Source organism: Lolium perenne, chromosome 6 (genome assembly GCF_019359855.2).
Source record: "Lolium perenne isolate Kyuss_39 chromosome 6, Kyuss_2.0, whole genome shotgun sequence".
In the NCBI taxonomy this organism is placed as follows: domain Eukaryota; kingdom Viridiplantae; phylum Streptophyta; class Magnoliopsida; order Poales; family Poaceae; genus Lolium; species Lolium perenne.
The window spans coordinates 246,044,892-246,063,312 of NC_067249.2; the positions used below are offsets into that span (position 1 = coordinate 246,044,892).

General features: G+C 44.7%; 2 protein-coding genes across 2 annotated transcripts in view; one reads left to right on the top strand and one right to left on the bottom strand.

Annotated features, from left to right (window-relative positions):
* Positions 1-1,541: 1,541 nt before the first annotated feature.
* Positions 1,542-3,327, bottom strand: LOC127305611 (RING-H2 finger protein ATL13-like). The gene has a single exon (XM_051336114.2). The coding sequence runs from the start codon at positions 3,078-3,080 to the stop codon at positions 1,731-1,733; it is 1,350 nt and encodes a 449-aa protein (XP_051192074.1). The 5' UTR covers positions 3,081-3,327; the 3' UTR covers positions 1,542-1,730.
* Positions 3,328-7,385: 4,058 nt separating this feature from the next.
* LOC139832682 (uncharacterized) overlaps positions 7,386-18,421 on the top strand; it is a 32,794-nt gene continuing 21,758 nt past the window's right edge. The window contains exon 1 of the mRNA XM_071822495.1: positions 7,386-7,539. Coding sequence (XP_071678596.1) covers positions 7,386-7,539 — 154 coding nt within the window. The remainder of the gene's footprint in view (positions 7,540-18,421) is intronic.

Here is an 18,421-nt window from a genome sequence, read left to right on the forward strand (position 1 = left end):
CAACCAAATAAATAGAAATAAAATCATGCATTATCAGCGGCTCCTCTCCTCGCCCATAAATACGCAGCTACATCCGTTTTAAATTGTGCATGGATATCTGCATCTCGAATTTTATTGTGCATATGAAGAAAAACGGCAAATTCTTGTGGTACATGCTCTACCTCAGCAAGTGGCCTTTCATAATCAAATAGTTGATCATCCTGCACAGGTTCGCCGCGCTCGCTCTTAGTGATCATGTTGTGTATGATCACACATGCGCATCACCTCCCACATCTGAGACTCAGACCAGGGTACATGACAACGGCGAAACACTGCTGAAGCACCCCAAAGACATGCTCAACATCCTTGCGTGATGCCTCCTAGCATGTTGCAAAATAAGCTTCCATCTCGTTCGCATGAGAGGGAATTGTCTTCACAAATGTAGCATACATCGGATAATACCATCAGCATGTCGACTCTGCCAGCCGTAGGTAGTCATTGGCTGTATCTGGAGGAGGTCTGTATGCAAGACAGTGCATTACAGCAGTGCAGTTCTGAATTGAGGTAAAGCCCCATAAAACTGTGCAATCTTGCTTCGCCATGAAGTAGTTGTCGTACTCCCTGACGTCGTAGACAATCTTCAAGAACAACTCCTTGTTCATCCTAAACCGGCGCCGAAATTCCTTGGGCGAATGAGTCGCGTCGTCGTTGAAGTAGTCGGCGTCAAGAAGGATTGCGTCGGCTTGACGATGCCGGTTGATGTTCCTCCTCTTGCATGGCTTTGAGCCGCCGGCGCCGAGGCACGACGAAGAAAAGGCTGGCGAACGCGCAACATGCTCGTCAGAATCAGTTGTTGCTTTTGCCGCCGGACAGCCTCAGCGTTCTGCTTCTCCGTGAACAACTGCACCATCATCTCGTCGTCGGTGTCCACCGCGGCAATCAGACGAACACCTTGCAGGCGGGGCGGTTGTGTCGCGGCGGCAGCAAGCTCTGTTCCGGGCGAAACAGCGGCCGCCGATCGAGGGGGTGGCGGCCGTGTGGATGGACGGCGGTTCCTTGACATGCAGTGGTGTCTATTGCAAGCAGGGCGCGGCAGAGACGGCGATGATTGCGATCTAGAGAGGTGGGAGTCGGCTCGGGCGTGGAAAAGAGGTGGAGAAATCGGTGTGTCTGGCTGCCAAGCAGAGCCCACGCTCGTTTTCGGACGTATCACGAGGCGCCGGCGCGTCCGACGCGAAGAGGCCGGCTCGGGATGCCAGCGATTTTATTGGGCACGAAAACTAGCCGGCATCATCTGAGGCACATCAGTGCAAGCCCAAAAATCACGCTAGCCCCAAAACGCTATCGGTACCGTTAAATATTGTAGGAGAGAAAAAAGGAAGAGGATGATGAAATTAACCGAATGAAAAAAAGATTGTGCGTTCGTATCATTGGTGTTTGATCGAATCGATTTTGCTGATCAGATGCGCAGCTTCCGACTCGGTTGCTCTGCTGCCGTCCACCGACGAACCAGAGCAGGGATCTGTCGGTCACCAAAGATCGCTGGCTGTTTTCTGGGAAGATTCTTGTACAGTTCAAAATTTCATTGCAAATGAGTTGCAGTTGATCGACCGAATCAGAATTCTGAAACAGCTTGCTTCCGAGCTCCTATGAGTTTTACAGATTTCTCGCCGCTGCAAATTTGCAACCACTAACGACCTAGTAAAAGAAAAACAGAAAAGAAGAAAGAATTTGTGTGTTGTTTTTCGTTCTCATTGGGGTTTGGTCGAGTCGAGGTGCTGATCCTGATCATCAGGCGCGCAGCTTCCGACTCTGTTGCTCTGCTGCCGGCCGCCGACGACCCAGAGCAGGGTGCGCCGCGCGAACGACGGCCGCTCCTCGGCGAGCGACGACACGACGCTGTTGCCGCCGCAGCTCCCGGCCTCCACGTCGTCGGCCCAGTCCGCCTCGCTCCCGCTCTTCCGCTCAACTCCTCCTTCGTCCTCCTTGCTGCTCCTCACCGGCCACCGGAACGACACCGTGCGCCGCTCGGACGATGCCGAAGCGTTGGCGTCGCTTTTCTTGGAGGACGGCGGCACCATCCAGGTCTTGGACACGGAGAAGCTGTCCTTGGCGAGCTTCGCCGCGGCCATTCCGTCCGGAGGACGCTGCTGCTGCTGCTTCTGCGCCGGCGTCGTGGCGAATGATGGTAACCGGAGCGAGCCCTCCCCGAGGCGCTTGGAGGCGCCGAACCCGCACTCTGACATGGCGCCGCCACCGCGCCGCGCCCTAGAGAACGCGGGTGGCTTCTTCTTGGGCGGCGGCTTGATGGCCACGCGGAGCGCGGCCTGCTCCTCCACGACGTACTCGTAGGACCCCATGGAATGGCACCTCCTCTGCCCGAGCTCCGCATTGGCATCGCTGCTGGTGCCTGCTCCGTCAGCGGCAACCGCGGCGGCGGCGTTCGCGTTGCCTTCCACGCACATGAACTTGCCCAGCTTCACCTCCACCACCTCCTCTGCTCCCGGGACGCGGACGGCCACGCTGCTCGGCTCGCCATCCGCCGCGGCGTGCGTCGCGGACTCACCCATGTCGCGGGAGCTCTCGGACTCGAGCACCATGACGACGGGGCTGCACGTGGGCGAGAGCTCGCCGGGGGCGAGGAGGCTCCTGCGGCAGAGCGGGCAGGTGGAGTGCGACAGCAGCCACGTGTCGATGCACTCGAGGTGGAACGCGTGGCTGCACTTGGGCAGAAGCCGGAGCTGGTCGTCGGCCTCGAACTCGCACAGGCACACGGCGCAGTCGAACGGGTCCTTGCCGCCGCCCAGGACGCTGTGGTAGAGGAACACCGGGAGCGCGTCGATGAAGGCCTGGTCGACGCCGGCGTCGTGCAGGTGGAAGAGCTGCTGCAGCTGGCCCTGGAACGCCGTCACGCTCTCCGCGTCCTCCCGCGCCGCGAGCCGGCGCCGCCGCAGCCGCAGCAGGTGCCGCGCCAGCAGGTGCAGCAGCCCGCACACGAAGAAGACGATCGCCAGCACCGCCACGATGAACAGGATGCTCGGGCTTATCTTGTTCTGCAGCACCGACCCCGGCGACGCCTCCGCCGACGACGAGCTGCTCATCCTCCTCACACCGCCGCCACCGCCCCAACTCTAGTAGGAGTAGTACGGATCAAAGTCCAAGCTTGGCTTTACGAACCAGAGGAAAAAGATGGAATCTTGCTGGCTACGAGTAGGTGAAGGATCTTGGCATGGCGACTCTGGATTATAGGTGATGGCGATGCAGCAAGAAAGGGAGGGAGTACTTGCCGTTGCAGGTCTAGGGGGGAGGGAAGCTTTGTGTGAGAAGTCAGAGGGAGAATAAATTGCAGAGATCGACCGGGATTAGGCTATCCCTATGTAATTAATCAATGAATTAAAGCCGCATTAGGTGAGGGTTAGGACACACAATTAAGCACGCAGGTGTGGGTCACTGTTGTGTAGTGAGGTCATCGGCAGGACGGCATAAACAATTGGTGACATCGCTGTTGCAAAGGAGTTGCTGATCCGTTGCCCTTTTCTGCTGGTTTTGTTGGCGTCTCATGTCTTCCTTTTTTCCATTTCTTGATCGAGTCGTTACTATGTCACTTCAGTATAGAGTTACTTCTAATTGGATGGAGTATTTGACTATTGCGGTATTGGCTACAAAATGATGTGTGTGATGCGTCCTCTGCCTCTACTCCTGCTCAATCCTCGTGTACCTTTTTATGCAGTATACGCCATTAGTTGCCTTGTCTAGGCAGAGGCCGCTGACCTGGTTTAGGGTACTTCTGTTTGCACTTTTGTTGCATTGACTTGCAACGAATGCCTCTTTTCCTTCTACTATGGCCACCTGTAATTCCACTTTTTGTGTACCGAAAGTGAGAAGCCTTTGCTGATTCCACCTGTAATTTCCTTTTTGTGTACGGTTTTGTTGATTACAACATTTGTTCTTTCTTTTTGCGAATTGATTGCAACATTTGTTATTCACAAGATTAAATTTACTGCAAAACTACAATGCTCTAGGCAGGAAATACGAGTCTATAATCAAACTAACGGGTTTCTATAGAGGCCCTAAAATCAACGAGAACATCCCAATTCATTTTTTATTTCACATATTTCTTCAGCTTTTCCAACTCCAATCCTCAGTCCTTACAATAAAGTCAAAATCAAGGATTGTAGCGTTTTCTCTGCGAAAAAAAACAATATTTGGTTCCTTGACTTTCCTGAAAGGGTCCTTTAGGCTAGCTATAGTATCAAATAGCAGTTTAATACATATAATACTTACTAATTGGCTAAAAGAAAAGATGTCTACATCTTAGATTAAAATTATGCTCCATATTACTCTACATTTTAGCTTTACAATAAACAATAACAGACAAAAATAAAGCAACCCTCTCTATTGGATATCATTAATTTTAATGTACCTTGGATTGGTTGTTGATATGTCAAAGTACTAGTATATACAAGGCCACTAACACTAATCGATAAAAATAGATTGGCTTTCTACCTCCTAGGATGGTACTTATTAATTGTGAATGTTGCATGCACCCATAGAAAATCAGACACCACATGCAACACATTTAGTTAACCCGCAAGACTAGAGCATTTTTATATAATTAATTGTGCTATTTATTAGTACACTTTATTTTCTTGGTATATAAAATTTGATTTTGAGGTCTTGTATACGAGGACAGAGGAAGTGACTTGCTGATTGGTCTTAATTTTTTTAGAATGTAGATAGAGGATTGTGCATTATACTATCTATATAAGTTATAGGGAGGAGGCGTTTTAGCTCATAGGAGCAATTACACCCATTATGCAAAATAATTAAAACCCAATTTTAAAAATATTAAAATTCTAATATAAAATTTATGGTGTATATCGTGACATTCTATGTTTGTACACAAGTTTTCGTGAAAAAACAACATTTTATGTGGCATGTAAGAAAAATACAAAAAAATGTTATGTACGTAGTCGTGTTGTAGCATCAAAATTTATCTTTTTTAGGGAGACGTAGAAAAAACAAAAAAATTCTGAAAACTTGTGTACGAACATAAAATGTCTAGATGTATTTTATTTCGGAATTTTTTGACACTTCAAAATGTATTTTCATACAACAGGTTCATATACTCCTATGAGCCAAAGTGGATTACCCATGATATAGTATGATGTATTACTATCATATTCTTATTATATTTGTTGATTTGTAGAATTTTAATGCAAAATTATGTATAAGATTTATTTAACATTATTTTTTCTCCGTTCACAATTACTTCGTGTTCTAGGTTTAGTCAAAGTCAAATTTTAAAAAGTTTGACCAAATATTTACACAAAAGTATTAAAATCTTCAATACAAAATTTATTGCATTCAAAACACCATATATAAAATATATTTTCAAATATATATATTTGGTATTATAATATTTATATTTTTATCAAACTTTGTACAGTTTAGCTTTGATAAAATCCAGAACGCAAACTAAACAAAAACAGAGGGAGTAGCTAGTTACCACAAGCAAATTGAGGCATGCACTCTAGTGGTAGATTAGAACTGACTGTGGCTTGTGATGGTATTTTCTTTGTCACGATGAAGGCATTTGTCCAATGAAAGCACACAAATAAATAGTATGAGGACGTCTTGACCAGTTGGATGGCTAGTACGGGAGTAGCACCTCTAGCCACCTCGAGTTTAAATGTTAGGTTTAACACTTTGTTATGTCTCATAAAAAGTGAAATATATTTCAAGTGGGAGCCGACGTTCCTGTCGATAGCGAGCGTACGTAGTAATTTTATTAATTTCAAGACACGCCAAATCAGTTTCTTTTACTTAGTTTGTGGGGTTGCTTATAGAAGTAGAATGTGCATGTGTAAGTTTATAGAGGTAAGTCTACATACGTATTTGTGACCGCCTGCGCTTGGTTCTAATAGAAGAAAAAAAACACCCAAACCAGGCCCAAACAAATAGGCTTCGTGCATCACTCAATAATTGTCGTCGTCTCCCGTAGACCACAACCACGCAGGAAGGATGCAACTTGCTCATCATTGGTCTTGTTGAGGACGTGGAATGGAACAAGCTTGGTGCCTTGCGTATCAATGGCAGACGACGCAACCCACCTGCCGGATCAGGTTCAGACAAGCACGCACCCATGGCCGGTACTGCGTCGGTGCAAGCAGCAATGGCGTGTACTGCGGTGACGGGTACAGGCTTGTGATCAGCGGTGGTGCCTTCTTCGTCACGAGGATGGCACCGGCCATGGCGACATGGCGTGGTGTGCGGCGAAGAACCATATTTGAACAAAAAAGTGGTAAACGGCAGAAACAAATGAGAGCACGCGAATCCCGAGAAAGATTTTCCAAATGCAAGATGCCGCTGTCTTGTGACACGATGGCCGTAGATGGCGATGGCGATGGTGATGGGTTGGGGGTTGACTTTGGCAGCTTCCAGAAGAAGGCTCTTTTATGGTACGGAATGGAGAGTCCCTGTAGCTAGTTAGCGCCATTGAACTCCCCTGCTCTGCTCGTAGATGCACCGACGGCCGACGGGGTGTGCCAGCTGCACGTACCTCGTGGCGATCTGCCGCGCGCGTGGTATTGCTGCTCTATCTCCTGATACCCTGCCTAGCTTGCTACTCGCGAGTCAAAAGGCACGGTCAGCTCTAGATGGTGGAGGATTTGCGGCGAGTCAAACGGAAGGAGTGAACAGAAGCAGACTGTCACATCAGTTTCTTGCGCGACTTCTCGCTACTTTGGTCCTTTGTGGTGTAGTACTGAAAAAGTTAGGAGCGTAAGTTAGGCCTCCGGTTGTGATCCAATGGGATCGGATATTGTTTTAACATACTCCAATGGGAGTATTTTTTTTTTATGAATTTAGATCTGAGCGGGTAATTGTTAATACGGGTTCGAATGTAAATTGTATTGGATTACGGATATGGAGTGAATTTGGTGCAGACTTGGATCGAAACCACGTAGGAAAGCACCCGCGGGGCCCTTCTACTGGGCAGACGCGCCGGTTTCCCCTCCTTCCACCCATCGCCGCCATCGGCGTCGCGTCTCCCATGCTTTCCTTCCACCCCGCCTTTCCAGAAACCGCCGGCCATCGACACTGTTGCCACTCCCTCGATCGGCCACCGCTCTTTTGGCCGGAATAGAGGTCCCCGCCACCACCGCCCAAACGCCGAACCGCCTTGCCCACAAGGTGTTCATCGGATTGACACGATGGACAATGACGACGAGATATTGGTGCAACTGTTCATGGAGGAGGAGAGCACTACCGCTGTCCGGCGGCAGAAGCAGTAGATTCTGACGAGCCTCCTCCGCGTTCACGAGCCCTTATTGGTCGTGCCTCGACGCGGCGGTTCAAGGCTAGGCAAGAGGGAGAACGTCAACCGGCATCATCAAGACGGTGCCATGCTGCTTGAGTGTGACTACTTCGCCGACGATGCTACTCATACGCCGAAGGAATTTCGGCACCGGTCTAGGATGAACAAGGATCTGTTCATGAAGATTGTCTTCGGCGTCAGGGAGTACGATAACTACTTCATGAGCAAGAAAGAATGCACAGGTTTGTGGGGCTTCTCCTCAGTCTAGAAATGCACTACTCACTCCTAGGAAATCCCTTTTCTGTGGCGCACCATTTTGGACTTCTGTGGCACATATCCCTTGCGCCACAGTTGTCACGCGACAGATATTTGAATTCTGTGGCGCATATCTACATGCGCCACAGAAATTTCAAAACTTCGGTGGCGCACCAGGTCGTCATGCGCCACAGAAATCTTCTGTGGCCCACCCAGCAGTGGTACGCCATAGATTTTTTTTAATTTTTTAAGAAATGGCGGCTAGATTTAGATCTAGATCTGGGGCCGCCGGAATTTCGCTGATTTTTTTAAATTTTTCGGGGGTCGCCGGAGGTGGGTGGTTGGGGTTGGGTTGGGTGGGTTGATGGGTGGGTGGGGTGGGTGGGTGGAGGAGGTGGAGGCCGATGAGGCCGGCAGGAGGTGGTGGTGGAGGAGGAGGTGGAGGTGGTGGTGGTGGTGGTGGTGGTGGTGGTGGTGGTGGAGGTGGTGGTGGTGGAGGAGGAGGTGGTGGTGGTGGCGGTGGTGGTGGAGGAGGTGGTGGTGGTCGCCAGAGGAGGAGGAGAAGAAGGTGGTGGTGGGTGGGTGGGTGGAGGAGAAGGTGGAGGTGGTGGTGGTGGTGGTCGCCGAAGGAAGAGGAGGAGGTCGCTGGAGGAGAAGGTGGTTGACAAGGGATTAACTTGTCAATGCCTACGGGTTGTAAACTAGGGTTTTAGCTAGAAGTGGAGGGCAAGTAGATCTCGAAGGTTTCAGCCGAAAAGTACTCGACGATATGAAAACTAGGGTTTGTGAGACAATGAATCGATGCTTTCTTTGTCCCTCGGCTCCCCCTTATATAGGAGGTGGAGCCGAGGGATTCGTGATACATAAGTTACAGAGTCCGGGAGGGTTTCCAACTCATCCCGCAATATTACAAGTGTTCTCTCCTAATACAACTCTAGCTTTCCTTAACTAGCAACTTGGGCTTCCGATTCTTCTTATCCTTCGGCTCGTGGGCTTTCAGTAAACCCCGGGTACCATCTTCGGCAGGCCCATTGGGGATGCCTATGTCAGTAGCCCCCGAGATTTTGCTTGAATCGCAGAGTCAGGGAAAATCTCCACCTTAATATTTATTCGATAACTCTGAACTTTACCACATATCTTTGCATACGAATTTATATATTGTACAGGGATAATGGTAGTTGGGGCTAGTTCATCTGACGGATCGGGTACTAGTTAACTGCCCTAGTGGCAATCCGCAAAAATCTACTTCAAGATCACGTCCCTGGACATGATCTCGGGATACTGGTGTAAACTTCGACAGGTGCCGCTTAAGGTCTTACCATTCTGTCGAGTCCCAGTCATATTTATCGGGTACCTAACGCGTCCGTTAGGATTTTTCTTCGTATCTGTTGATACGGAAAAAAGTAGCAAACCGACGTCAGAGACAGCGCCACACCACACAGAACGGATCTGGGGTCTTACCTTCGCAAAGTTTTGCGGCATTCAGAAATTGTTCGCAACTTTGGCGTTCTGAGAATATATTGTCGAGTGCTTATTCGGCTGTTGGAATAGCACATTTTATCGAGTCAACGGATGACTTATATTGCTCTCCCGATGGGAGTATATGTAGAGTTATTTATATAACTCGAAATATACTCACTTTTTCTTCTTTTTTCTTTCTCTCTCTTTTTTTATAATTTCATCGGGCACGCGAACAGCCTTTCCGATGGGAGTAGCCCCCGAGGCTACAGCCAAGGACTTATGCTTGGATATAGGCTCCACGCCTTATGTTGCTATATTTTTCCTCTCTCTCTAAGTTTTCAAATCTCTCGGGTACGCGAACAGGAGGAGGAGGAGGTCGTCGGGTATGGGTGGAGGAGGAGGAGGGAGAAGGGAGAAAGGGAGAAGCAGGAGAAGTGGAGGAGTAGGAGGAGGGAAAGGGAGAAGAATGGTGCCTCCGAAATTTAAAAATCGGGCTCAGAATTCTGTGGCGCATGTTCATATGGTGCGCCACAGAATTTTTTTCCAATTTTTTTATTTTTGCAGGAAAATATCTTGAATTTTCCGTATCTTTTTACGCTTTTCAAATTTGGCGATTCTAAAGAATGGCTAATCGGGTAAATCCAGGTGAATTCGGATGTAGAATTTTCTCCGGTCATTTAGATATATTGTGCGTTTTTTTCGAGTTCGTATGCAACCGCAAATCCAGTTTGATGATTTTGCAACGCAATTTTGCAAAAAAAAGTTGAAATTCATGTTTGTTAATTCTGAGTGGTACTAGATGACATAATACATGGGCACCTCCAAGGATTTTATTTTTGAATTTTGTACCTATTTCTTTTGTATTTTATAGAGCTAAAAAGGGCGATCCGGGGGTGAGTTGCATGGAGAGCAAAAAAAAGAACCCTACACTTTTTGTGGCGCATATGCCTACATGCGCCACAGAAAGAATAACTTTTGCGGCGCATATGCCCATATGCGGCACAGAATTTTGACTTTCTGTGGGCGCATGTGGGAAGATGCGCCACAGAATTTTGACTTTCTATGGCGCATGTGGGCAGATGCGTGATGACCCACAAGTATAGGGATCACAACAGTCTTCGCGGGAAGTAAAACCCAATTTATTGATTCGACACAAGGGGAGCCAAAGAATATTTGTAAGCCTTAACAGCGGAGTTGTCAATTCAGCTGCACCTGAAAACAGACTTGCTCGCAAGAGTTTATCAGTAGCAACAGTTTTATAGTAGTAGCAGTAGTGAAATATCAGTAGCAGTGTAACAAAGACAACAGTAGTGATTATAGTAAACAACAAGATTAAAGTACTGTAGGCACAGGGATGGATGAACGGGCGCTGCATGGATGAGAGAAATCATGTAACAATCAAGGTATGGTATTTGCAGATAGTAATAAAACAGTATCCAAGTACTAAACAACCATAGGCATGTGTTCCATATTTAGTCGTACGTGCTCGCAATGAGAAACTTGCACAACATCTTTTGTCCTACCAGCTGGTGCCAGCCGGGCCTCTAGGGAATCTACTGGAAATTAAGGTACTCCTTTTAATAGAGCACCGGAGCAAAGCATTAACACTCCGTTAACACATGTGATCCTCACATCACCGCCTTCCCCTCCGGTTGTCCCAATTTCTGTCGCATTGGGGCCTCGGGTTCCGGACAGCAATATGTGTATACAACTTGCAAGTAAGATCATAAAGCAATGAATATCATCATGAATTGATAGCATGTTCAGATCTGAGATCATGGCACTCGGGCCCTAGTGACAAGCATTAAGCATAACAAGTTGCAACAATATCATAAAAGTACCATCTACGGATACTAGGCACTATGCCCTAACAATCTTATGCTATTACATGACCAATCTCATACAATCCCTACCATCCCCTTCAGCCTACAGTGGGGGAATTACTCACACATGGATGGGGGAAACATGGCTGGTCGATGGAGAGGCGTCGGTGGTGATGATGGCGATGATCTCCTCCAATTCCCCGTCCCGACGGAGTGCCAGAACGGAGTTTATGGTCCCGAGACGGAGTTTCGCGATGGCGGCGGTGTTCTGGATGGCTTCTGGTGATTTCGTCTAACCCCCGTGCATTTTTAGGTCGAAGCCCTTAAGTAGTCCAGAGGGGGGCACCTGGGGCTACCCGAGGCGCCGCCACCATAAGGCGGCGCGGCCCAGGGGCCCACCGCGCCGCCTTGTGGGGTGGCCGCCTCGTGGCCTCCCCCCCTTCTGGTCTTCTGGATCCGTTATTCTTCTGTGAAAATAGGCCCATTGGAATTAATCCCGGGGATTTTCCTGAAAGTTGAGTTTCTGCACAAAAACGAGACACCAGGGCAATTCTGCTGAAAACAGCGTTAGTCTTTGTTAGTTGTATCCAAATTACACAAATTAGAGGCAAAACAATAGCAAAAGTGTTCAGGAAAGTAGATACGTTTTGGACGTATCAACTCCCCCCAAGCTTAGCTTATTGCTTGTCCTCAAGCAATTCAGTTAACAACCGAGTGATATAAAAGAACTTTCTCGAACACATTTGTTCATATGATGTAAATATTCTCATGATATGGACAAGTACTTAGGCAATTCATAATAAGATACATGCAAATAAAGTCATCTAATAGCTATGTCAATCATGGAAAAGGTACCAACAAATTAATAATAAGCATCATGAATCATGTCTATCAGCAAGATTGCAATGTTCATAAAAGGATATGATAAAGTGGTATCTCGCTTGCCCGTATTTGTACAGCAAAACATAAATGCCCGGGCACCTTTGAGTTTCATGGAAAGACTAGAAGTAGAGATTATCAAAGATAAAAGCATCAAAGTTATACCACAGTTAATCACATTTTGGGATAAGCATATTATACTAAGAATGACAGTTGTGCTCTCAAGAAGGTGCTTAAAGAAAGGATGGTGACTCAACATAAAAGTAAAAGATTGACCCTTCGCAGAGGGAAGCAGGGATTAACATGCGCAAGAGCTTTTCATTTTTTAAACAGGAGTAAAATTATTTTGAGAGGTGTTTGTTGTTGTCAACGAATCGTAGTGGGCACTCTAACTACCTCGTCAACTAGACTTTCAAGAGCGGCTTCCATGAAGGACGTTATCTCTACCATCAAGGTAAATCATCCCTCTTCTCTTTTGTTTACACACGTACTTTAGTTTTATTATGGATGACACTCCCCCAACCTTTGCTTACACAAGCCATGGCTAACCAAATCCTCGGGTGCCTTCCAACATTCACATACCATGGAGGAGTGTCTATTTGCAAATTAAGTTGCTTACTGATAAATCATGGCAAAATATGTAAAGAGAATTATTGATGAAAGTTAATTAATTGGGGCTGGGAACCCCGTTGCCAGCTCTTTTTGCAAAATTATTGGATAAGCGGATGTGCCACTAGTCCATTGATGAAAGTCTATCAGAAGTAAATGACAAGGTTGAAAGATAAACACCACATACTTCCTCATGAGCTATAAAACATCGACACAAATTAAGAAGTATTTTGAAGGTTTAAAGGTAGCACATGAGAATTTACTTGGAATGGTTTGAAATGCCATGCATAGGTATTTATGGTGGACACGTTGGAATAACTTGGTTTTCAGGGGTTTGGAAGCACGAGCAGCGTTCCCGCTCAGTACAAGTGAAGGCTAGCAATAGACTGGGAAGCGACAATCAAGAGAGCAGTAACCGCCATAATCATGCTTGCGACAAAATAATTTAACGGAGGCATAAAATTGATACAAGAACTCTGAGGCAAAGTAAATCATCGAGGTTTAATTGACTTTGGTTCAGTCATATGCATGCGTGAGCATGTGCCAAGTCGATTCAAGAGAATTATTCAGAGGAGGATACCACAATATCATACCTATTTATGAATAAAACAATGCAAGCAAATATTTATGACATGCTACTCATATTAATAAACTGGAGCTAAACATGAGAGATCATGAACTACTAGACTTTCTTAAATGACATATACCTCACATGAACCAACTAAGCATGCTCACATGGATGAGTATATGTACAAAAATGAAAACAAATAGAGTTCATACCATCCTCTCACCACAGTCGAATTGTCGTAGATTGTCATTATTGCCTTTCACTTGTGTAGCTTGAATAATATGGAATGAAAACCAAGCTCCAGCCACCGAAGACCGCTGAACTCCATAATGAACTTTACAAAATCAAAGAAGAACAACAAATATTTTTGGTATTTTTGAATTGGAAACAAGAACAAAAGGAAACAAGCAAACAAAGCAAAATCTTTTTGGATTTTCTTATAGCAAACCAACGATAGCAAATAAAGCAAAATAAGAGCAAGAAACCAAAATAAACAAATGGTAAAGAGAAACAACAGAAATATTTTTGGTCTTTTTGTGTTTTAGGAAAGAAACAAAGCAAAAACAAGAAAATGAAAACTAAAAGAGTCACATAAACACAAAGCAGCAGAAATTCGTCAATCTTGACAGCAGTACAGTAATCGATTTTTAAGAAAATCTTCCGCTGCTCAGCTCGAAAAGTGCTCAACTAATGAAAGTTAGATAATAACCTGGGGAACATGCAAAAAAATTGGCTTCGCAAAATAACGTTCTGGCTGTTTTTGAGAATTTTTTTGGTATCAGTCCAGAATCTGTTTTCAAACAGCACTTCCCCAAATATCATCTCCCTCTTATTAGAAACCACCTTAAGAAGCTAAACAAGTATGTACAAGTATCCAGCAACTATAATATGCAATGAATGAGTGATGCCGGCATACCTCCCCCCAAGCTTAGCCTTTTGGCCTAAGTGGAGATCAATCCCAGCGAGGGTCAGGGTTCCACGAGCGGTGGATCATACATGGCGTGGTCATAATAAGGTCCTTTTTGCAGAAGAAAAGGGTGAAGGCTCCACATGCCCAAAATGTTGATGTGAGGAACTCGCTGCATCGGATGACAAGTCGAGGGGTTCCTCGGCCTCCTCCGTGTCGTCCCCTGCATGATGGCCATCTCCCTTTGTGTATGCATCTAGTTCATCTTCTGTGACCGACCAATTTCTACTGGAATCAAGGTTAAACAAAACAGGTGCAGGAAATTCTACTAGCCTTTCAGTTTTCTTAGTTGTTCTCCAATTTTTCTTGTAAAAGGTTATCTTATAAGACAGGTTACACAAATTAGACCACTCAGAAACAAAGTCATGTTTTATCATGGAAACAATATCAAGTCTCTCTACGGAGAGCTGAACATCAAGAGGATGAGGTTCTACACCATGCATAGCTAGCAAACGAGAGGCGATGAGACCTCCACAAATTCCTCCCTTTTCAGGGTTAGTAGCAAGTCTAAAGGCTATCAAAGCACCCAAATTATAAGTCCTATCACATTGCAATGCAGCGGCTAGGAAAGCCAAATCCTGGATAGATAACTTATTTGCATTCTTTCTAGCAAGAACGCACTTGGTGATGAAGTAAGCAAAGTAGCGAATAGTTGGGAGTTGAATACTACGAATTTTACCACTCTCATCTGAGAAGCTTCTCCCTTGACAGATCGTCTTGTATAGACTCAAGAGCTCCTGCGGCAGTCCCCTAACCTTCTCACGTGATCCCCATTGTGGCACTCTAATTGCTGCACAAAAATCATCAAAAGGCAGGTTGACAGTTTTATTATAAATTTTGTATCGAACCATGGGGTTAGGTTGGGACCAATTGAATTCAAAATCTTGCACCACTGACATGGTCAGTTTTGCATATTGGTAAGGTTCACTGATACGTCTCCAACGTATCCATAATTTTTGTTGTTCCATGCTTGTTTTATGACAATACTTACATGTTTTGCTTGCACTTTATAATATTTTTATGCGTTTTCCGGAACTAACCTATTAACAAGATGCCACAGTGCCAGTTCCTGTTTTCTGCTGTTTTTGGTTCCAGAAAGGCTGTTCGGGCAATATTCTCGGAATTGGACGAAATCAACGCCAAACCTCCTATTTTTCCCGGAAGGCTCCAGAACACCGAAGAAGAGTCGGAGAGGGGCCAGAGGGCCACCACACCATAAGGCGGCGCGGCCTGGCCTGGGCCCGCGCCAGCCTATGGTGAGGAGCCCCCAGGCACCCTCCTGCGCCGCCTCTTCGCCTATTTAACCCCTTTCGACCTAAAAACGCAGTACCAAGTGACGAAACTCCAAAAAGACTCCAGGGGCACCGCCGCCATCGCGAAACTCCAATTCGGGGGACAGAAGTCTCTGTTCCGGCACCCTGCCGGGACGGGGAAGTGCCCCCGGAAGCCATCTCCATCAACGCCACCGCCTCCATCATGCTCCGTGAGTAGTTCCCCCATGGACTACGGGTTCTAGCAGTAGCTAGTCGGTATTCTCTCCTCCATGTACTTCAATACAATGATCTCATGAGCTGCCTTACATGATTGAGATCCATCTGATGTAATCGGTGTTGTGTTTGTTGGGATCCGATAGATGATACATTATGATTAGTCTATCTATAAAGTTTGTGAAGTTATTGTTGCTGCAATCTTGTTATGCTTAATGCTTGTCACTAGGGCCCGAGTGGCATGATCTTAGATTTGAGCTTTATAATTATTGCTTAGATTGTATCTACAAGTTGTATGCACATGTCGCTGTCCGGAACCAAAGGCCCCGAAGTGACAAGAATCGGGACAACCGGAGGGGATGGCGGTGATGTGAGGGACACATGTTTTCACGGAGTGTTAATGCTTTGCTCCGGTGCTCTATTAAAAGGAGTACCTTAATATCCAGTAGATTCCCTTGAGGCCCGGCTACCACCGGCTGGTAGGACAAAAGATGTTGTGCAAGTTTCTCATTGCGAGCACGTACGACTATATATGGAAAACATGCCTACATAATTAATAATCTAGATGTTCTGTCTTAATGCTTTATCAATCCTATCAATTGCCCAACTGTAATTTGTTCACCCAACACTTGTTACTTGTTATTGGAGAGTTACCACTAGTGTAGATCGCTGGGAACCCCAGTCCATCTCTCATCATCATATACTTGTTCTATATGTCATTGGAAGTAGTATCAACTATTTTCTGGTGCCATTGCTCCTGTGTTCTTATTCTTTATCTTTGTATTACTGTTACTATTGCTCTCATATTACTGCTACTTTCACATTACCCCTGTTACTAGTGCTTTTCCAGGTGCAGCTGAATTGACAACTCAGTTGTTAAGGCTTATAAGTATTCTTTACCTCCCCTTGTGTTGAATCAATAAATTTGGTTTTTACTTCCCTCGAAGACTGCCGCGATCCCCTATACTTGTGGGTTATCAAGACTGTTTTCTGGCGCCGTCGCCGGGGAGGCATAGCTCTACTCATAAGTTCACCTGGGGAGTACACTCTACCTCTCTCTCAGTTTTTATTTTGTTTTATTTTGTTTCGCTTAGTTTACTTTTATCTAGTTTATTTGTGCTTAGTTTATTTCTGTCTAGTTTTATTTTGCTTAGTTTACTTTTGCTTAGTTTATTTTTGTCTTGTTTTACTTTCCTCATATACCTGAAAATCCATAAAAATTTGAAAAATCTAAAAATTAAAAACTGCTATTATGGGAGAACCTACAACCTACTTGGAGCTCATAGAATGTTATAATAATTATAGAGAATCAAGAACTGGTAAAATAATGAGTGCTATGATGGAAAAATTGAATACAATGGCTAGAATCTTGCTTAGACGCTATGATATAAACTGTTGCTCTCAACAGGATACTAAACATCTTAAATTTCAATGTGGCTTTAGTGAGGAATTTTTAATTAAAAACTATAATCGGAATTGCTATATTCATTATGGGTTCGAAGAGGTAGAACAATTTGTCTTATTTATGGGAGCCTCCGAGATAGAACCCTTCATGGTTGAGAATTATGAAACTTGTGTTGTTTGTAAGGACCTTAAAGATTATGTCTCTTCTATCCTTAATTGTTGCATAGAATGCTTCAGTGATAATCCTTATATCATTGACTATAAAGAGAGACTCATTAATGCACAAAAATGCACTCACAATTTGCAGGAACCTGTGGAAGAAGAAACTGATGAACCTGAAAGCTCATTGGATAAAAAAGAGGAGGAAATTGATGAACCTGAAAGCTCATTGGATGAAAAAGAAGAGGAGAGTGATGAACAAAAGGAGGAAGAATGGATTAGCTACCCATGCCAACCTTCTAATGAGAGTAACTCTTTATCTCTTACACTATTTGATTGTCCTCCATGCTTACCGGAAGAGGTTGAATGTTATGTTCCTGTGGATTCTCTTGAAATAGTACCTATGAGTAATACTTGTGAGAATAATTATGCTACTGTTATCTATGATAATCCATGCTATTTTGATAAATCTTATGATAATGCTTTGTTTGTGCCTGATGTCGAAATGCATGGTACTAAAGAATTTTGCTTAGCAAATGTTTATGATAAAGCTCTAGATGATGGTCCTATGTTACTTGATAATATTAATTGTACTACTAATGAAAATGGGATTGGAGAGTTCTTGACTTATTCTATGAGTCCCATATCTCTTGAGATTGATCAACTACCTTGTTATATTATTAATAAAAGAAAGTTTGAAAGTTTTAATTCCACTATTCTTGAACTTGATAAAAATTATATGTTTGAGGATCATGAAAAGTATGCTGCATGTGATAGTTATATTGTTGAGTTTGTTCATGAAGCTACTGAAAACTATTATGAGAGAGAGAAATATGGTTGTAGAAATTTGCATGGTACTAATACACCTCTCTATATGCTGAAATTGTTGAAGTTACACTTGTTCTATCTTCCTATGCTTGTTACTTTGCTTTTCATGAACTTGTTTATTTACAAGATTCCCTTGCATAGGAAGCATGTTAGACTTAAATGTGTTTTGAATTTGCTTCTCGATGCTCTCTTTTGCTTCAAATACTATTTCTTGCGAGTGCATCATCGAAACTGATGAGCCCATCTTAATGGCTGTAAAGAAAGAACTTCTTGGGAGATAACCCATGTGTTATTTTGCTACAGTATTTTGTTTTATATTTGTGTCTTGGAAGTTGTTTACTACTGTAGCAACCTCTCCTTATCTTAGTTTTGTGTTTTTTTGTGCCAAGTGAAGCCTCTAATCGAAGGTTGATACTAGATTTGGATTTTTGCGCAGAAACAGATTTCTATCTGTCACGAATCTGGGCTGTTTTCTCTGTAGGTAACTCAGAAAAATATTCCAATTTACGTGCGTGTTCCTCAGATATGTACGCAACTTTCATTAGTTTTGAGTTTTGTGATTTGAGCAACGGAAGTATTTCTTTTAAATTCGTCTTTACTGGCTGTTCTGTTTTGGCAGATTCTGTCTCTATTTTTTGCATTGTCTCTTGTGGACTTTAAGCAAGGCTTTCTAGACGTGGAGAG

Excerpts from the sequence above, each read along its gene's own strand:
- LOC127305611 (XM_051336114.2), bottom strand. The coding sequence starts at position 3,080 with ATGAGCAGCTCGTCGTCGGCGGAGGCGTCGCCGGGGTCGGTGCTGCAG.